This window comes from Arachis hypogaea, chromosome 8 (genome assembly GCF_003086295.3).
Source record: "Arachis hypogaea cultivar Tifrunner chromosome 8, arahy.Tifrunner.gnm2.J5K5, whole genome shotgun sequence".
NCBI lineage: Eukaryota > Viridiplantae > Streptophyta > Magnoliopsida > Fabales > Fabaceae > Arachis > Arachis hypogaea.
Window position 1 is genome coordinate 32,706,856 of NC_092043.1, and position 22,166 is coordinate 32,729,021.

At 33.4% G+C, this 22,166-nt stretch overlaps 2 protein-coding genes across 5 annotated transcripts; one reads left to right on the forward strand and one right to left on the reverse strand.

Annotated features, from left to right (window-relative positions):
* Window positions 1-9,524: 9,524 nt before the first annotated feature.
* On the reverse strand, window positions 9,525-14,059 carry LOC112707054 (uncharacterized). Of its 3 annotated transcripts, none has more exons than XM_072201120.1 (6): window positions 13,212-14,059; window positions 12,990-13,107; window positions 12,120-12,211; window positions 11,772-11,991; window positions 11,598-11,664; window positions 9,525-9,879 (listed from the first exon to the last, which is right to left on the reverse strand). In XM_072201120.1, the coding sequence occupies exons 2-6, from the start codon at window positions 12,994-12,996 to the stop codon at window positions 9,735-9,737; spliced, it is 531 nt and encodes a 176-aa protein (XP_072057221.1). In that variant the 5' UTR covers window positions 12,997-13,107; window positions 13,212-14,059; the 3' UTR covers window positions 9,525-9,734. The 3 variants fall into 3 exon arrangements, with proteins under 3 accessions (XP_072057221.1, XP_072057222.1, XP_072057220.1); XM_072201121.1 differs by having other exon boundaries at window positions 13,586-14,035; XM_072201119.1 differs by having other exon boundaries at window positions 12,990-13,115; window positions 13,212-13,963.
* Window positions 14,060-17,353: 3,294 nt separating this feature from the next.
* LOC112707055 (actin-depolymerizing factor 1) lies at window positions 17,354-21,772 on the forward strand. Of its 2 annotated transcripts, none has more exons than XM_025758613.3 (7): window positions 17,354-17,796; window positions 18,280-18,545; window positions 19,639-19,675; window positions 20,737-20,907; window positions 21,074-21,210; window positions 21,280-21,422; window positions 21,544-21,772. In XM_025758613.3, the coding sequence occupies exons 1-5, from the start codon at window positions 17,794-17,796 to the stop codon at window positions 21,086-21,088; spliced, it is 492 nt and encodes a 163-aa protein (XP_025614398.1). In that variant the 5' UTR covers window positions 17,354-17,793; the 3' UTR covers window positions 21,089-21,210; window positions 21,280-21,422; window positions 21,544-21,772. The 2 variants fall into 2 exon arrangements, with proteins under 2 accessions (XP_025614398.1, XP_072057800.1); XM_072201699.1 differs by having other exon boundaries at window positions 17,372-17,801.
* Window positions 21,773-22,166: the final 394 nt, after the last annotated feature.

Consider the following 22,166-nt stretch of genomic DNA (forward strand, 5'->3'; position numbering starts at 1 on the left):
CTCTAATAAATTATCTAAACTCTAAAACACTAGTTGACAAGAAAAAAAAATTATATAACAAGAGAGATTTTATACCAAAAAAAAAATCAGATAAGGCAATTTGTGCCTACTTAATCCAAACCTGTTTAATTCATAAGTTATTGAGCCGAGCAAAATTGATCCGCTTTTAAACAAGTCATGAGTTATAGTTTGACTTGCCCATTTTTACGAGTGATCTGAACCGACTCATAAACGACGACTATTGTGACATACACTGCACATATAAAAAAATTATTTAATCAGATTAAATTTAATAATTTAATTATTTTGATAGCCAAATTTAATCGGATTAATGTAATAATTTATTGACACAATAAAAATTTATTAAAAAATACATAAAATTTTTTTGATTCAATTTGATTACAAAAATAATTTTCTTTACCCAAAATTTCTCAGCAAGGGAATAACTCTTGGGCACGACCTCATGTGTTAAATGTGTTTTATACGTAGATATAGGGCAGTCGTAGTTTAGATGTCACATATGAGACATCGGATTGACCATAGCAATTTTGATAGATTCGTTTGCTATGCATGTATGTGGACTCACATGCATTAATTAACATGGCAAGGTTTTCAATGGGTACGTCGTGTTATGATATAGTTTAGAGAGAATGTGATGGGGGTGTTTGAAATTTTTTAATTTTTATTTTTTACTCAATTTTTTTTATATTAATAAAATTTTATTGACTAAATATGGTATGGTATGCAGTGATATAATAGTTATTATTAAGAAATAATATATAAAAAAATCTAAACAAGAAAAATAGATTCAAAACTAATTATTTATAATTAATTCTAATTACCAAAAAATAAACAAGTATTTTTCGTAAAGAAAAATAGTAAGTGATTAACATTTCTTTTAATCGTTATTTAATCTTGTATTTGAACAAACATTAGTAAAGTCTTTACTTTTTATTTCTAAAAGTGTTGATTCACTAATATTTTCTTTCATAAATATTATTAAAAATTAATAAGTAGTTTTACAAATCTGATGAGAGGTCATCAAATCATAATTTATCAATTCCAATAAATCTTCATTTTAAGTGAAGACGTTAGAAATATTTCTCAATCTAGCTACGATAGAAAATATTACTTTAAAAAACTGAAGGCAAACCTAATTAGCATAAATGGTGATATGATTATTGTTTTGGGGTTGTGACTGTGATGTAAGTGCTTGTATCATGACCTAGTATGAATAGCCATGGGTTTTAAGTCCTAATATTCATGGTCAGTTTTGAAAAGTATTTACAAATTTAGAGTATTAATATTATTAATATTAACTTCATTTTTTTTTATTTTTAAATTTATTGGCGCTTGATTTAACCTTTTCTTTTAATATGTGTAGTTTAAATCATTAGATTATGAGGCGATGATGGCAGAAGTTTTCAAGTATATTCACACGCTGAAGGAGAAGAATGAAAAATTTGTCGATCAACGATCTACATATTATTATGTAAGTAATCATCATAATTTATTTTATAACTTATCATCGTTTTCAATTAATTGTCGTCCTAATAACATTTGCATATCATGTGGCAAGAATCACACATGCACAATTTGGAGATCGCGACCCAACAATCTCAACAGAGTTGGGAGGACGGCAACTCCTCTACTTTCATCATCGATCCTAATGCGGTGTGGCATGAGAGATTGCATCCAAGCCGTACAAGAATCGCCAGCAACTTTTGTACCTCCACCTTAATGTTTTCGTCCACCTCAGCCACCAACCTTACAGATCTCGACGACGTCGATTTGCGTGAGCAAGCTCATAGTCTAACCCAGAGCCTTTATGACCAGATTCACCAGCTGCATTTAGTTGAAGAGATGTATAATGAACTCCTCGCATGTATGGTAGAGAGAGAGATGCTTGTGATGCCGATGCAGAGACAGGATCCCCGAGGCAGGAGCTTAGGCAAGAACAGGAGCATATCTAGCGGATGCGACATCAAATGGTGGTCTACTATGACCAGATGTGTGCTGGCGGCACCGCCGCTACTGGAAGAGGCTCCTCGTCCTACGCACAAGCATCAACACAAGCACCAACACAACTATCTAGACCACCGACTCAGCAGAACCAAGAGGATGACGATGACGATTATTAGGTGGACCTATAGTGATTATGATATAGTTTTGCTTTGTTTGATAGTGTTAGTAGTTTATATGTTTGATTTTTTCTTCTGTACATTTGTTATTATAGATTATAGTTGTATATGTTTAAAATACTATTAAATTTTTATTAATTGTGATTAGACTATTAATTTTTGACATATTGATAATGATATATCAGGTTATTTCATGTATTCTATATAAACATTCAAAAATAAAAGAAATTAAAATTTGACACTGAATTTATAGTCGATTGAATTCACTGGTAGTGATTAATTTAATTATTAATAAATAATATATTACCGTCAGATTTACCAGAGATAAATCTGATGGCAGTAAAAGTATGAAACCTAATTTATAGTGCCAAAATTACCGCCGATAAGTTTTATATGGTAACAACTTTCAGAATTTCGACAATTAAAAGTTTATATCCATCGATAATTAGCAGGAGACAAAAAATTCCGCCAATAAATAATTACTGACAAAGTTTTTACCATCTAATTTATTTCATTAACTTCGATAGAAAATAATTTACTGACAAATATTTTTGATAATTTCCCAAGTAAATTTGATGGTATTTGATAACTTTCTTGTAGTATAAGTGAATGGTGGTTATATCATTCTTGGCATGATTTAATATTCAATGGTCACATTTGGTAATGAACCATTACAACCTTTGAAAAACTAGAAAATTAGCGCATTCAGAAAAAAATCGCAGATATTAATGGATTGTGTATGTTGTTCAACATGAAGGATTGTGTATGTTCAACCTTATACATGATCCTAAACATATATATATATATATATATATATATATATATATATATATATATATATATATATATATATATATATATATATGAAAAAGTCAAGAGAATTAACTATGTGTTCAATTAACTTGAACAACTTTTTAAATTTTTTTTTTCAAATTCTAAAAATTAGGATTACACGTGCCAGTGAAAAAATTAACTCGTAGAAGGACTTCTCCCACCAGCGACTCCACATAATCCCTCTGGTATTCATCTCGAGTGCCCTCAACGTGAATCGACTATCATCCGCCATCGCGTCCTCCCCAAACTACTCTCTCCGCTGCGTCGTTTCCCTTCGCATCCAATCGTGTTTGCTCCAACGCGGCGTGACTCTTTGTGTAGCACCTCTCTTCGCGCTGCCCTATCACTGTTCAATTCCGCATCCAATCCTGATCGCCACGTCACGCGTGGGTCTCTGGGTCGTACCTCTTATCGCGCCGCCAAACGCTCAATGTCGGTCGCGGCTAATTGCTAGACCTACAAACTGAGCAATTTATGAGGTCCTAGAAAAGAAACATCCCCCAATGCAGAAAAGAAACATTCGAATGAGCAAAAAAAACATCCACTAAATCACAAAAGAAACATCTACTGAAGCAAAAAAAAAACATCCCCATGAGCCACAAATGAACACGATTTCATCTCAACCTAGAAATATCTGATAACGAAAAAAATCATTCGAAAAGGACACAAGCGACGTTAGCTTGTCGTTGCAATCAGCTGCAAGGGAATTTTTGTGTACCTTTCACGGCAAATGAGAATTGTGTGGGTGGGGCCGGATGAGGGGTAGATCGAGGGTGCGGGTGGGGCGTGATGCAGTGACAACGCTCCAGAGCTCCCATCGTAGGGGTTGGAGTCGTCATCATCAGCGGGAGGAAACATGCCTTGTTGTTGTGATGGAGAGTGATTGGCACCGGTTGGGGAGGGGGACGGCGTGATTGAAGTGGAAGAGGAAGGAGATGATGAACAGTGGGAATGGGAGTGGGAAAGGGAGAAAAGGAAAGGTAAACGACGCGAAAATAGTGTTAGGTTTGGGTAAGGTTGTGGGATGTTTTTTATGTTATTAGGCCTTTTATTACAGCTTATATTGTAGTTGCATTGGTTGGAGTTGGCTGATACCCTACTTGATTACCTAACGAAATTATATATATATATATATATATATATATATATATATATATATATATATATATATATATATATATATATATATATATATATATATTCTTGTCCACTATTTCAAGTGCAATAACAAAAAATATGCTTCTAACTAATTTTACTTGTTCAATAAAGTAGATAATTTTTTGTTATTATTAAGTAAAAAATTTGTAAGTTTTATTTGTATTTCTTGAAAATATTATCCTCAATTCAATAATAATTAAGTATGGGGATAAACCTATCTCTCTAAAAATAACAATGTAACTGTGTCTTGAAATCACAACAATTAAAGAATTTTATATTCGCAAACATTTAACGAATAATACCTAGCCTCCCTGTCCTATCTTCATTTATTCATGAGACCGAATTTCCGTTTAATCTCCTGTGACGAGGGTAATTTTGGATTTTTTTTATCTCTAGTCTAAAGAAAGTCCTAACCTCATTCTCTTTCACCTAAATTCTTTTTCAAAAACGATGTTGGGGGGTGCTCCTTCTAATACATAAACTTTAAAAGTGACCCAGTGGGAATGGAGTGGGAAAGGGAGAAAAGGAAAGGTAAACGACGCGAAAATAGTGTTAGGTTTGGGTAAGGTTGTGTGATGTTTTTTATGTTATTAGGCCTTTTATTACAGCTCATATTGTAATTGCATTGGTTGGAGTTGGTTGATACCCTACTTAATTACCTAACGAAATTATATATATATATATATATATATATATATATATATATATTCTTGTCCACTATTTCAAGTGCAATAACAAAAAATATGCTTCTAACTAATTTTACTTGTTCAATAAAGTAGATAATTTTTTGTTATTATTAAGTAAAAAATTTGTAAGTTTTATTTGTATTTCTCGAAAATATTATCCTCAATTCAATAATAATTAAGTATGGGGATAAACCTATCTCTCTAAAAATAACAATGTAATTGTGTCTTGAAATCACAACAATTAAAGAATTTTATATTCGCAAACATTTAACGAATAATACCTAGGCTCCCTGTCCTATCTTCATTTATTCATGAGACCGAATTTTCGTTTAATCTCCTGTCACAAGAGTAATTTTGGATTTTTTTTATCTCTAGTCTAAAGAAAGTCTTAACCTCATTCTCTTTCACCTAAATTCTTTTTCAAAAACGATGTTGGGGGGTGCTCCTTCTAATACATAAACTTTAAAAGTGACCCAGTCATCTATTAGATTCTATATACAGGTCTATGTTAGATTCAATTTATGAAATCCAAGCATGTGGAAGCTAATAAGTTAAAAAGGTATACACGCGGCTAAAGAATTTTAATATGGAAAAAAGAGGTGAGTTTTTGTTGGAAATGGATCTTTTTGGTGTATATATAGGTAAGTGAACATTGCAAAAACAGTAGCACAACACACAGGTCATGTGCTGACTCAGCACGCATGCTGCGTGATGGACATGTGGCGTAATCTGAAGCAACACGCACCCTGCGTGTTGGACACGTGTCATGCATACAGGCAATATGCATCATGCATGTTGGACACGTGGCAAACGCTGATTGGATGGCTTTGCAACACGAAATTTGCAAAGTGAGTCCTCTGCCTATAAAAAACCAGAACTCGTTATTATTTTACTGCATTGTGAGAGAGGTGAGTCCTCTACTATTGGTATTATGGAGGGCACTGCAAATATAGTGGTTTACCACAACGGTAAGGTTATACATAATACATATGAAGGCGTGAGCTTTGCTTGTGAGAGTACATTTTCATTTGTGGTTCCATACACTAGAACGTTTGCAAAACTATAGTACGGGCTCTGTTAGAGCATAGAGAGTGAGGGTGAGAAACATTCTCTACCGGAGTCTGATTGTCGTATTTGGCGGCTTGATATAATTTGAGGTTATGCCGATCGTTGACGAAACAAGTATTCAATGGATGTTTCATATTCACTAGCGAACTCAGGTGCAATATCCAAGGATTGAGTTGTATGTTGAGTTTGAACATATAACTACGGATGAGGTTTAACATGACCCAGACGTGCAAGATGATAAAACTGAAGCATACGAAGGAATGAACAATGATAGTGACGAGGAGTTCGAAGCTACGTATGAAGCCGATGATGAGGATGACGATGGGGGAAGGTGAGACAGTCACGGAAACTATAATGGTTCCACCCGTAGTTAGTCAACTGATAGACGTTTCACCTTTTATGAGTAGCTTGGATCTTGATGCCATGCATGCACCGAAGTTTTCTGAATATGCGAACATAGGTACGTGAGCAGTGGGTAGTATGTTTCCTTAATTTTGTTTTGACGGATCGATGAGCGACAATTTATTCTTGTTATAGGTGTTGCTGACTCTGAGGACGAGAAGTTCAGGATTGGAATAGAATACGGTTCTAGAAAATCATCCATTGTGGCAATTCGGGCACTTACAGTCGTGGATAATGACTCTACCTGCAATACACAATGATATAATAGAGTTTAAATTAATCTTTTCAGTAAAACACAAATAAAACACAAGTCAAACTCCAATAAACTATGTATTGTTACAGTATTACTTGCGTGCAACCAGTATATCAGTGGATGCAAGCCGCTGTCTTGGAATGGGCACAAGAAAAGGCATTCGCTCCCACGCCCAAACAAACAACAAATCAAGCATGTCGTCCATCTCGTTGTAATTGTACTGCGATGCACGACACAGTGCCCTGTAAAGATGTGCGAGAGTTGCTGATCCTCAACTGTAAGTGCCGATCTGCTCAAAATATTGGGGTAGTTGTAGGTACTTTGCGTGGGCATACGCCATCGACTTATCCGCGAAGAGGGTGGTTCCTAGCAGATAGAAAATGTGACACCTAATGTATCACTGAACAGACTCCCAAGTGTCTAGAGGCTGTGTGTCTCTGATATGGCGAACCCAGGCCAGCTTTATGTAACCTTTATATGAACTGCTCACGACGGGTTCGCTGCAAAAAATTGTCATGCTTTGGTTGATCAAGAAGTCCTGACTGCTATCGGTCCAACCGGTCACAACCTCTCCATAAATCGGTAGGCCAAATATGTGTAACACATCTTCCAGTTTTACTGTAACATCATTGGCTGACAATACGAAAGAATGAATCTCCAGCCTCCACCTTTCTACAAGAGTAGATAGCAAGGCGAAATGTCCTCTGATATGTCCCACTCTCAATATATGGTAGAATCCCGTTGTTTGTAAAGCTTGGTCAACCGTTAGGTGCCACTGTTTCGACAGATCAAGCTTACGAGGGAGAATATTCTTATTAGCCTCGATACAAGACAACCGAAATACAAATTACAAATTATTAAAATTAAAAAATACAAATTACAATAAAATAAAAATAACATTACAACATAAATTAAAAATAATAGTATAAAATTTCAAAAAATTACATTTATTATATTTATATTATTTATTAAAATTAATAACTACGAGTATAAAATAAAAATATTATAAAATAAAAGAAAATAAAAAGTAATACCAGAAATATCGTATACGTATGATTTATTAATCTTAGTAATTAATAGAATTATAAAATATCATATTATAACAAAAAAATAAAAAAATATTATAAAAAATTATACATGCTAACAACAACAAAACAAACAAAATATAATTATTTTATTTTTAAAAAATTATAAAATATCATTAATTATATTACACATTCATATTAACAGAAATAACAGTACAATTATACTAATATAAATCCAATACAATAACTACTAAATTAATATTAATCAAATAAACACTAATAAATTAACAAAAAATAATAAAGTTACATAATGAGAATGTCCCAAATAATTGATAATGTGATCTTCCGAAGACGTATAATCATAGTTGTCAGAATTAAACCGGTGATCGAATCGGTCAGGTCACTGGATCATTAGTTTAACCGGTGAGTCACTGGTTGAACCGATTGACCCGGTCCTAATAAAAAATAAAATATAGAAAAAAATTTAAAATTAAAATTTAAAATACATATATTTACTAACATTTAAAAATTATCTAGCTATTCTAAAATAATATGAAACAGGAACAATAAGTATTTTGTTAATTTTACTCTATCATAAATATTTTTATTTTATTTTTATATTAAAATAACTATCATTTTCGAATTTTAATAATTTATTAATTAGTTAATATCTATTATACTATTATATACTACAAGTATTTATTGAAAAATAATATTAATAAATATTATATAATTATAAAAAAATAAGTGAGTTTATAATTATTGTTAAATAAAAATATAATTAATTTAAGAAAGAATGAGTTTATAACTAAAATTAAAATAAATTAAATAGAAGTAAATTATTTGCTAAAAGATATTTATATATATATTAATTTGCATATACAAGTTTAACAGCTTGGTGGTTGAGTGTCATGTTTTTTCTTGATGAGGGGAGTTTGAACCCCAACTTCAACATTTTGAAAAAATTTTGAAACTCAAACGGTTCGGTCAAACCGGTCTTACCGAGTTTGACCAGTTTTTATCGGTTCATTCCGATTTTGACCGGTTCGCATCGGTTCGTTGTCTCATCCGGTCAGATCATCAGACCGGACCAATTTAAGATCCGATTTACCAGTTTTTCAGTCAAACCGATCGGTCTGGTCCAGTCCGATTTTGCTAACAATGCGTATAATCACATACTAATTTCACTTTTAATTAAAACCAACTTATTACTCACTCACTCTCCAAACCCTTGCACTCAACCTTCTCTAAACCCTCACTTACTCTCCAAAATCCTTCACCACCAACCCTCACTCACACTCTCCAAAACCCCACCAGCCTACTCTCACTACAAGAAAAACACTCATTCAGGTACACTTGAAAAGTGTAGCCAAAAGTGAAAAAAATGATGCCTTAGGCTACGGCTACGCTTTTTAGGCTACGGCTACGCTTTTTGCGGTGATTCCTATTCGGCCGTTGCCTATTCTCAAAGGCTACGCTTTTCTGCACCAAGGGCTACGCTTTTAGCGTTTGGGAATAGGCTACGCTTTTCAAGTGATGCTGTCCAGGACCAAAGGCTACGCTTTTCAGCTTCCATTTTTGCCAGAATAGACTACGCTTTTCAACGCTACTGCATCACCTGTAAAGCGTAGCCACATTATATACCATGGCTACTTTTTATAAGTGTAGCCTTAGGTCCCCTTTTTTTTTGTATACTATAGCTACTGTATATAAGTGTAGCCTTAGGTCTTATTTTCTCTCTCTCTCTCTCTCTCTCTCTCTCTCTCTCTCTATATATATATATATATATATATATATATATAATAATTATTAATACAACATAATAGTTAATATGATTACATATATAATAATTCTACATTTTTATTTAAATGAGTTGAATATTATAAAATAAAAATAAATACACAATTATACTAAATAATTTCTTTAAATAATAAAAATTATCTCTAACTAAAATATATTTATAATAATGATCCAAAAGTACTAAAATAAAGTTAATTGTAAATATTCATACATCTCACACTAAAGTATGCATAGCCATATCAAAATAACCATAATATCACTTAGAATTTACTACTAATATTCTATAAAAAAACATATCTTACATATATAAGTATCTTCTAATAAAAGTCATTAGCCAACCATACATGTAAAGATTCTAAACAGTACTCTATCTTAGCCAATAAACCACAATAAGGTGGAAATTAGGACAGAACCGGATAGCACAGGACAGAAGAGCAGCAGGCGAAATCGAAGAAGGCAAAAGCTTGTTCCTTGGATAGAAACAGGGCAGATCAATTAAATAAGTGCAGTATCTGAAATAAACAAATGCAGATCAATTATTTCATCTAACATTGCAGTTCTATCCGTTTGATCAAGAGAAAAAGCACAATAATATTAAAAATGTTGAAACAATTCAGTGTTATTGTCTTTTTAATGAAACAGAGGGCAGTCATGCAAACAGAGCAAAACTACCTTCAAAGAAATTATTAAAAGAAATATCCCCTGAAACCAGTAAATTAATTTCAAGTTTCAAGAAGTATAAAAATTTAATACACATCAAGTCAAAATATGTGGGCATGGTATCCCTCTTTTTATCCTTTTCAAGCATGTTTTTGTTATTTATGCTCAAAGAAACAATTGCATGAAAAGTGGATCAGGAGATTTAATTTAATCTATATGTGGAGTTACGGACAAGCACAATCTTAAACTGATTTGACAACTCAATAGGTCCAAAGGCAGATGCCATATTCTAAATCCAAAGAACACATTTAGTCATTTATATGAAAATAATTTTCAAGGTGCCAATTCACTACATAAATTACATTATATATATCTGCAAATATCATATCTACTGGAACAATATATTGACAGGGAAAAGACCAGAAGACTAAAACAAATACAGATCCTCTATATTTCTATGAAAATGGCTACTTCCTACTATTGTATTTTCTATCAAATCTTCCTATTGAAAGATGAAAAATTGGAGGAAAAGTAAAAGATATTGTTTCTTAGGCCATATTTAGAAAAGCAAACCAACCCCTTGATATAAGTAATAACATCTATTTTAGTATTTATATTGTAAAAAAGAAAGGTAAGACCTATGATAGGCAATAGTGTTAGTGGAGATCTGATGAGCTAAAGAAGTAGTGAATGAACGATATCTAAAAAAAGGTATATAATTATAAATAATTAAATATAACCCACAGGCCAGAGATATAAATGGTGCTCATTTTCCCTTAACTTGAAGCAGCACACAGTCACAGCCTCAAAAATCAAAAGCCACTTTGTTTTTTATCAGTTTTTATGTTAAAAAGCTATTTTCACATGGAAACATATGACAATCATAAGGCACATGCATAAAAATCAGTTACTGAAAATAATTTAGTTGAGACTGAGAAGAGCAGGGACAAAACCGGGTTAAGCCTCTAGTTTAACCACTTTTCTGTGTTCCAGCAAACTAAAGGTGTGACCCAACACACTAAAGTCTAAACCTGCTAAAGCAATTAAATAAATCAATGCAGAGCAATTAAATAAATCAATGCAGATCAATTAAATAAGTGCCGTATCTGAAATAATGAACAAGCCATAAACTAAAGGTACAGTTCTGATGAAGCCCAGAAAAATATAAGTTAATAACAAGAAATTAGCCTTATTAACCAAAGCTGGAAGTTCAGAAGAAACAGAATAAAAGTCTGCATATATATCAGCAGGTAGGAATATTCACAAAGATCACAATAAAAGTCTGCATATATATCAAAGCTGCAACTGAACTGAGAGATACCACTTCAAAGTGATTTCAAATTCAGAAGCAATAATATTCACAAAAGAGAAAAGTACACTCATGCCACTCAAACAAATTGCTGTCAATCAGAAATTCAATATTCTTCCTTTAATCTTCTTTTGAATGATTTTCAATGGTTATAGCCTCCTCAACAAAAAGGATAAAAAAGATCTCTCTTCTCCACAAGTTCAGATCAAATGCAGATTGACTAAATTGTATTCAGAATAATTCTTCCATCAGACAAAGTACCTTGAAGGATGATTTTGTATTGATGAGACAGCAGAAGGGAAGTTACCAACAACTTTTACTCGATCACCTGCAAATTATTTAAGCCTCATGTTAACCTTTAGGTGCTATGCAATATGTACAATAGGAAGTAAATTTGGAGATAGTTGCTCAATTTTTAACAACAAAACAGCACACCTGTTTTAATAGTAGTGCCTTTTGATGAAGCAGTAGAAACCTCCTGCTTCAGCATAGCCTGAGAACTTATTGTGGATCCACCCACAATTTCAGTATCAACACTAGAAGCTGGTTTACTATGTTTTAAAGAAGCAGCATGTGTACTTCTCTTGGCCAACACAGATGGTCGTTCAGGCTTTGAACTTTCTTTAGCAGAATCAACTTCCTTTGATGGAGTTCCCTGAAATATCAATCACATAACAAAAACTATTATTATTCTGTTTATATTAACAGCGATTTAGGAAGAAATCATCTCAACAATACAAACAGATAATAAGAAGTAGCAAAAGAATATCTGAGAAAATGTACACCAGGTAGTGAAAGGGAATCCACAATTAGTAGCCTTGCACCAAAATGCTTTGCAAGTGCCTTGGCAAGAGTCTCTTGATATATATCCGAACCTACACAGGAATCGCTTAATGAGAGCACTTCTTGATTGCAGAAAGGGGAAAACAAAGCATTAACAAGAATGAAGGAACTACCTGCAACTAAATAGAATAAGGCTAATAAGGCTAATTTCTTGTTTGGTTACTTACTTCAACTGAGATAAAATCTGAATCTGAATTATATATCAGCAGAAAAACCACAAGAGAAGGACAGGTCAGAAAAGTCTATACTTGTTAACAATAATTTAGAAACAAGTTAATCAGATTTATATTTTGTAACTCATTAACATAGATATATCTAACTGATTTGGATATCTATGTGCACAAAATTTGCCAAGAAGAATTGAGAATGATAGAACTACTGGCATCCATATTTGGAACGGATGTACAGCTAAAGAAGTGCACAAATAATATTCTAAATACACTTAACTCAGTTTCTTATATGACATATTTAATTACTAGTTATAAAACAGAAGAGAATTAAGTACATTTGTATGCCAAACTATTAAAAAAGCATACACTTATTACTTTTTATTACTTTTTAGTTTAATTTTTTTATGTATTACTATTAAAAGGCAAGAAAATATATGTATAGATATAAGACCATTGAATAATTGAAACTATTAAAACATATGTCCTCATATCACTCACTCTCTAGCAAGCTCTACATAAGACCATGCACCATCCTTTAGCTTCTCATCCAATCATAATCCAAAACAAATTAAATTAATTTACACACAAATCAAATCAAAACACATGGAATTAGTTAACAGATAGAGTGAAGAGGAAGTACCTATCATAGATTTGAACCTGTTACATCATGGACGCCATTCTTTGCTGATCAGCTTCTGGAAGTGATTCCAAACCAGTTAACATGCTCTTATCCATGATTCAATTCAATTCAACTCAACCTAGTGTTCTTCATTCACATTAATTAAATATATCACACACCTCAAGCAATTATAGTACATCCACTTCAATCTCGTTAATTAAAATAAAATAGTAATAAAACGACCTGTGGAGACGGAATCTCTGGACCAAGACAGAGGGAGCAAAGGCAACAGGAGAGTTTGGAGAAGAAACTCAAACCCCAGGAACAAAATTAAAACCAGTTAACTAACAATAATATAGGATGAAATAATCACAAACAGCACAATATAATCACAATTAAGTCACAAAAGCACAAAGAACAGCAGCACAGCAGCATATTTACAATTAATAATCACAAACAGCAGTAAGAGCTAATCAACAATCAATTAATCAATGAATGAAAAATTGAAAACATAAATCATTCAAGAATAATTCAAAGATCAATAACCCTTAGGAACAGAGCAAAAAACCGAACAATGTCATTACACTATTACAGTGAGCCACGAACAGAGCATGGACCTTCGAAGACGGCGAGCTGGCGACAAACACGACGAAGGACGACGGCGAAGAACTTGCGAAACAGGACTGGAAAGCAAACATTGGCGAACGAGGGATCGAGGGACCTCGAGAACGACGAACCTAGTGGCGATCTTGAGCGCGACGAGCGGCGACGGTGAGATTGATGGCGGTGCGGTGGAGGCTAGGGTTTTCACAACCTTACAAGGAAGAGCTGCGAGATGGATGAACGGCCGCAGAGCACGACTAAGAACGATGAGCAGACGAGTGAGACGGTGACAGTGGCGCACGATGAAGGAAGGCACAATGACGGGGAGATTGAAGAAGCGGCTAGGGTTTTGTTATTTGGTGCTCTGGTAGAAAAGAAGGAATGACGAAGATAGGGTGCAGGGCTTCGATGATGAGAAGAAATAAAAAGAAACAAAAAAAATTCACTAAGTGTCCTATACATGTGTATTTGGCATTTTTACATTAGGCAGCGTTTTTAAAGCCTATCTAAAACTTAACAAATATGCTACTCTTTAAAAGCGTTTCTTTTGGTATGAAAATTGTATTTATAGATATCAATATAAGGCTACGCTTTATAAGTGATTTCTATAATACCTAAGGCTACGCTTTTTAAATGATGCCGCATTTATGTATCCTTTTCTCTTATAAAAAGGCAACACGGAGAAAAGCGTAGCCTATTCTATGAATAGGCTACGCTTTTCAAATGTAGCTTAAAAAAAGTGTGGGTGAATGGATATTTTTCTTGTAGTGTCTTTTATATCCGCCAACCCTTCACCAACCCTCGTAACATTACTCCTCCTCTCTTCCTATTGCATGTGTTGTCTCCTGCATCGAGACACTTCGGGAGGAGCAGTCAACATGCACTCTGTGTACTGCTGGGGCCGTCATGTGGCCTAGAGACACTACTAAAGCTTCTGGAGAAACAACGAGGACCAATAAACACGCACTTTGCATTTTGCTAGGGAGCTGTCGCGTGATTTGGAGACAAGAATCACGCCCCTATGTGTTACTGTGTAGCTGCCACGTATCAAATTTTTGTTGAGAATTTTTTATAAAGTTGTCTTGGGAATGTGTGCGGAATTGCTGCAAAATTAAAATAACACGTAAAGTGCGTGTTGAACGAGAATACGACACGTGACGAATTTCTGTTGAAAATTTTTGATAAAATTGTCTCGAATCTCTGTAAAAATATCACATAGATTGCGTGTTGGATCAGTATTTCTAATGCATTCACATTTTTATAAAGCACTCTAAACATAAATTTTTAACAAAAAACACCAATTTTTTTTCTATATCTAAAATAATTTCTGTATACATGCATGCTTTAAAATTATTTAATCAAACTATATCTAGTTTGTGATTGGAGTTCTAGCTAGAAGCTAGGGCCGCGTGTTGCATGCAACTAATTTTCTAAGGGTATTTCATGAAACGCATTGAATTGTTAGTCCAATAATTGACCTCTGGGGATCGGAAAGGAGCATTTTCTTCTTGTTCAAACTGATTTTAATTTTATCGTTACTTTCGTTAGCAAGTAAAGGAAAAAGCAGACACTCATTTTGTGGTTGAAACTAAAGAATTTTCGAAGAAATCAAAACATGACCCACCCCCGGCCCGGCCCCAAATCACTTTTGGTTTTTGAGTTTAGGCATCTATTATATCTATTACATATATAAAGAGGATACAAGAGGAATTCAGTATACAAATTTTATTTTCTAAACTGTTTTTCATTATAAAATATTTATAAAAATTATTTTTGTTATTTCAAAAATTCAAACTCAAAACCTCCTAGTTAGAATATAAGATATTTATCATTTTGACTAATTTTATTTTTATTATTATTATTATTTAAATTATAAAAAATTATATTAATAAACATATTACTGCCTATTACGTTAGTGTAATATAAATAAGGTAATAGGAAGTTGTATTTTTTTTTTACGAGAAATAACAGAAAATTGGTGCAAACCTATTTATAAATGGAATAGTCATATATATAAATCCGTAAAAATAGGAGTGGATATGATCGTCATAATGTTTTAATTTAACATAAAACTCGTCTACGAATATTTTACTATTGTTTTATTAATTTCAAGTTGTAGCTTAATATTTCGTATTATGTAACAGATTATAATTCAGATGTGAATATAAGATTGTTAAAAATAAAATAGAAAAGATAACAAATATTTATTCTTTGATTACTACTAAAGAATTTATTTTAGAAAAACACAGACTTTTAGTCAAAGTGCCTTTCGTAAATATTTACATTGCATGAAAAATTTGACCGAATTATCGAGAGATCAGACTGTAGATTGCCGAAGTTGCAATAACAGGAGTAATTAAAATTATTTTTATTAATCGAAGCTTAAACAAGAATTAACGTGTTTCTCATCGAGTCGTTTTTATTCGGAGTGATAGAGGTAGTTGTATGTTAATTAAAAGCCGGATGTGGTCATTATTAAAAATGAAAACATATTAAATATTATTATACGTAGTATTGTGGTTGGTGGACTTAGACACTAATATTAATATATGGTTCTCTCTCTAGAGGTTATGAATGCATCAAATACGTTCAAAGTTAGGTATAAATATTTGATATTTCGGTTTCATAGAAGACTAACTAGTAGTGAAGTCAATTTCAATTAATTAGTTAAAAAATAAATTTATTATATAAAAAAAATTATCATTCTAATTTTTAGAATTTCAAAATAAAAAATAAAAGAAAGTATGAGAAATTAATATAATTAGTGTACAATGTGTATAATAATGTGTATAATGAGAATATTTTAAAAATTAACATTAAATAATAATTAAATTAATTAATTATAAAGTTATTTCCAATTTTAAATACAAAGCAAATAAGGATTACAAACAGTTACGAACATCTCCAACCGATCTTTCTCTCTCTCTCCATCCTCTCTCATCAATGATGCACCGCCACAGACACCGGCCTTCGTAGCTCATAACTCCGGCTGACACCGACATGCGCACCACGAACGCCCATCAGCACCGTCGTCGTCCTCCGCTAATGCCGTTCAGATGCAGTTGGAACCTCGCCGCCTGTGCACGCCGCCACATCCGCACCTTGTGTTGCTGTCCACCCCGCAATCGAAGCCGACGCCGCCACATCCGCATCCCCATCCCGCATTTGCATTTGATTGGATCATGCATGAATCTCGTCTTAAAACCGATCAAACTGTGGCTGCTACTCCTCACAAAGAAGAAGGATGAGTTGTGTGTAAAGTGTTCAAGAATAAAGTGACTTCCATTATGTGTAAGATTAGTGATCATGATTTTCCTTTCTGCACTTGGTATAATGACTCCTCTTTCATGCACCAACAACCAAATCACTTTAACAACTCTTGTTCTTCTTCATCAAAGCACCAACTAATCCCTAATAGTAATAATAATAACAACTCTTTGCTAAGGGAGCTTGGTCATGGTTGCTTCTTCTCACTACTAGAAAATTTGTTATTACAGACGAATATTTCCGACGGATTTTATCCCACGAAAATACAGATGGAATTTCAAAGGAATTTTTTTGTCGGAAAATAAAAGAATGAATTAGCATAAATTACAGACGGAAAAGAGAATCCATCGATAATTCTGTCGAAAAAATTAATTTAATTTTGTAGAAAATAATTACAGATAAAAATTCATCTGTAATTAAATAGACAAAAACACTACGTTTTATTAAATTATCACAGACAAAAGATTTATCTGTAATTTAAAATTTTCCGTCGTAAATAATAAGCTAAACCTACCATTGCCCGAGCTCCATTTACAGCACACAAATCAAACTAGATAAATCAGTATTCCTCACCCTTCTTCTCCGTCAACACTGATAAACCAGCTACTTCTTCTCCTTTCCTCACCCACAGCGCCACCGCCGGCCTCCCTAACCGCCATAGATACCTTATCCTTCTTCTCCTCTTTTTTAAACACTGAATCCGTAGAACACAGCCCGTCTCTCTCGTTCTTTATCGTTCGCAGAACAAAGCAAGCTCAAGCTCCACCACCACCGTCCTTCAAGCTCGCATATCTTCTCAGAGCTACAGCCATCATCTCCTCCAGTCAATGCCGCGGCTACCTTCGCGCAAGCCCTAGCTTCTCAAATACATTCCTATATCTTCTCCTTCCTTTACTTCCCTCTCTTCAAGTTTCAGCCACACAAGTCAAGTTTCAAAGGCAACGCGAACGCAACCATGGTATGGTCTGGCCTCTTCGTTTCTCCTCTATTTCCACTTCTTATCTCTTTTCATAGTGCTTCAATTTTCTAGCTAGCTCCTTATTATTTATTTGTTAGTTTCGAAATTCGTAAATATTTTGATCATCGGTTTAGGCACTTTGCATTTGTGTTGCTGATCTTATCGACTTCTTCCACATCCTCGATCTGATCATTGTATCATTCCCTTTCAGATCTGATTACTGATTTTCGTTCCTAATTTTAGTCTTGCTAACCCTAAAATTCATAACATGCTTTGGGATCTCATCCACGGAATCTTCCCCTCTAATTTGTTGAATGGATATCAAATTAGGGGTGAAGATCGAAATCACTTGATTTTATTTTTTATTGAGAAACTATTAGCTACTCAAGTGGCAACAAGATTAAAGTATGCATGAGTAATGATTCATGTGGGTATCTGCTTGATCATAATTACTTTGCTTTGGTGTGCCTTTCAATCTCTCAGGCAAATGCAGCTTCCGGAATGGCGATCCATGATGACTGCAAGTTGAGGTTTTTGGAGCTCAAGACAAAAAGGACTCACAGGTTCATAGTTTTCAAGATTGAGGAGAATCAGAAGCAAGTCATTGTGGAGAAGCTTGGTGAGCCAGCTCAAGGCTACGAAGATTTCGTGGCTTGCCTCCCTCCTAGTGAGTGCTGCTATGCTATATATGATTTCAAGTTCTTGACCGAAGGCAATGTCCCCAAGAGCAGGATTTTCTTCATTGCTTGGTAATTAGATGTTTTATTGTTTGTTTGTTCATATGCCTGCTGGTTACTTTTGCTGTTGATTGATATTAATTTGATTTTCGTGTGCCTTTGTGCTTTTGTGATATTAATTTGATTTTCTAGTTATAAATTAATCTCTAAATAGTTGCATTGTGTTACTTATTCCAATTTTTCTTGTGTACTACTTGAATAGCATGATGAGATTCAAAATTTTAATTTTCTTAACCTTGTGCGTTTCTTCTTTTTGACAATTTTGTATAGGAATAATACATCTAATGTGATAGCTAGTTTGGCCACAGATCTGCTGGTAAGTTATTTTTTTATTTTAATTTACAATGTTCTCTTTGCCTCGTGCTCTCTCCTACCAGGGAGCTAGCTCAACAAGTATGCTTCTTATCCTTTAATGCATAGGTTGTTGTTTCATTGATTTTAGGCTCTTTATTTTTCAAAACCAGTGTCGCACTTTGCCTATTGCGTAGTTCATTGAGATGCAGCATTACATTCAAATATGTTTTGACAATAATAGATATTTCAATGCGTGTGGTAGCTTTGATTAAGTGTCTGCCTAAATGGAGTTATTCCTACTTAGTCAAAGGACTATAATGAACATTACCTCCTTGTTATTCACATATAATTTTATATATTTGTACACAAACACAGAAACCATGAGGCGTGATGGACTTCAACCTCCTATTTCAATAGTGTGCAAAGTACACGTCCTTAGATATTAGCATATATCCCTCTTTCAATAGTGTGCAAATTCAATATCAATTCATTAATTTTTTTTTCTCCATACAATGACTCAATATTCTTATTTATATTTCTAACAAACTCTAATAGACTAATAAACTAATTAAGCAACTTAATATTGATTAGAATTTAGAATAGAAGCTTCTCTATTCAATTAAGTTACTCAACTTCCCTTGAAATTTGACTATGCAAGGTCCATTCCTAAGCAAAGTGGGCACTACTGTTTCTTTTATCTAGTGATGGTGCTACTGTTTCTTTTATCTCTTTCCCGTTCTTATCTTTTCGGTGGGTTTGGTCTGAATGTGAATCTGATCTTTGCTTCTTTTTTTCTCTCTTGGTTCTTCAGGAATCCGACAATATCAGAGGGTGAAGACCAACGAGAGGTACTCTGCAGTTCTAATCTGATCAATTTTAGTAATGCAGAAACCTTAAAAATGTTTTTGTTTCAATTCTTATAGAGAAGGAGTTCTATGATGCATTGGATAATTTGCTTGAGGTGTTGGGGGTCAAATCTCCATTTTTCCTAGTTGTTCAGGTATCTAAATTAAGCATGGATACTATACATCATTTGAAAGTTACATTGAATTCAGTGAAATACTATGATGCTATTTAAAGAATGAGAGCGATACAAAACAGACAAAATCTCTCGGTCATGGAAGAAAATATGCTTATTCATACTTTTTTCTAGTCTACAAAACTTTTTCCTTTAGCTGCACTAGTATATAGAACTTCTAATCAATGATTAGTAGCTAAGAACTCATTTTCTAACACCAGAACTTCTAATCAATGACTAGCTGATGTATCCTTGAATTATTTTAATGAATATTTAGAAATAAATATAAATAATAGTTGGACTGTTAAGTTATCCAAGATAGTGTGCTTATAGGCCTTTATGTTGGATTCAGAGTATGAAGCTCATGTTTTAGATTTTGGGGCTGCTAAGTTTCTCAAGCCTGGTTCATATAGTTGGACAACATTTACTGGTACTTTTGGCGATGTTGCTCCAAGTTACACCTTTTCCCTTATAACTTGAAATGATAGTGATCACATCATTATTCACTTGTTCTGTTGTTTTAGTTTATATTTCACTTTTCTCTATTAAGATAATAAGATCTTTATATGGTAAATCTTTAAAATGGATTAAGCTTATGCAATACCTACTATCTATTCTATATCAATGCTCTACACAGTGGAGTAAAACTTGATTGTGCTTGTACTATGGTTACTAAGTTATTAGTATCCCCTGATTTTGCAAATACACTTCATAGGCCAGTAATTCATAAATACACAAGAACCATGTTATATCTAATTGGAATTAGCTTTTTGAATGATGGCGAAGTTGCTCAAGATACCAGTTCCGATACAACTTAATCTGACTTCGCTAATAAAAACGGAGCTGCTACTTCACTTTTTGTTTTGATCTGGTGCTGTTGGTTTTCTTCAGATTCAACACTACTACTTGTATCCTTTTCGAGGGTGCTTCCAAACAGCTTCTTTCTGGAGGATGTTGAATAAGAATTGCGACAGATTGGTGCCTCAATTCTTCCAGAGATCACCCACTGCTGTCAATTTTGCAGCTACATGTGCCAAGGCATTTCCTTCTTTAGGAATCCAGGTAATGCCACATTTTTTATGCCCCCTAATAGCTCCCACATGTCTTGAAGAATTTGTTGACTTAATTGTTTGGCATAACTTTTGATTATCAATCTCTATAATTACCTATTCTATCTGAAAGTATTTTGCCACTAATGGTGCATTCCTGACTACTTCTACTTCTGCAGCGAGATTTGTGTTAACGAATACTCTTGCTGCCAAATTAGTGAGAAATCTTTTCATGTGATTCCTGAAGACTGCTGCAATTGCACCTAATGATGCATCCACATTAGCTTTAACCCAATTTGTAGGTGGCGGTCTCCAGGTAACTGCTCTTACTCTTCTCATTGTAATGCTCTGAACTTCACTAATTAGCTGATATTTTCTTTAATAGAACTCTTGCTTTAAATGTTGAAACTGAATGCTCGTTTGGACAATATTGAATTTGTGTTCCAAACCATGCTGCTCTTGTCCATGGACAAAATAGAAGAGCATGCTCTATGGTTTTCAGTACCTGCAAGCAAAATGGACATAAAGGTGAATTAATTATTCTCTTTTTATATAGATTTGAAAAAATTGGAATAATGTCATACGATGCTTTCCAAAAAAATATCTTTATGATTGTATGATTAACTTAATAAGTATTTGATTTTTTCAGAAGAATTTGAAAGAGGAAAGAGAAGAAGAGTTGACACCGAAGGAGAAGAATAAGAGTTGACACTGATAGTGATCTTGGGATATTTTTTTACTATTTTTTTTCATTATGGTTTAGTAACTTTGGAGCTTACTTAGCTTCCACTAGTAATTACTTCTCATGTAATGTATTCTATTTGTATTATTGCATGGAAATAATTGCTTCTTATTATAAAGAAAGTATTTTGTACTTACTGGTGTGTTTTTCTATTTGTACCATCAATAAAAATTTGTATTTATTAAATTTATATTTATTTTGTATGAAAACAAGTTTATTTTACAATGAAAAAATCTAAAAAAAAAATATTTTACTTTACTGATGAATTTATCTGTCTGTATTCAAAGTTTGGGATGATTTTCCAAGGTTTCATCTACCGATGAAAAATCTATCGAAAAATTTGTCTGTAATTAGAGACGGAAAATCTGTCAAAAAATTTGTGTGTAATTACCAACGAAAAATCCGTCTGTAACTACTGATGAAAAATCTGTTTATAATTAAAGACGAAAAATCTGTCAGAAAATTTATCTGTAATTACCGACGAAAAATCCGTCAGAAAGTTCAAGGTTTTAGGGAAATGGATGGAGAAT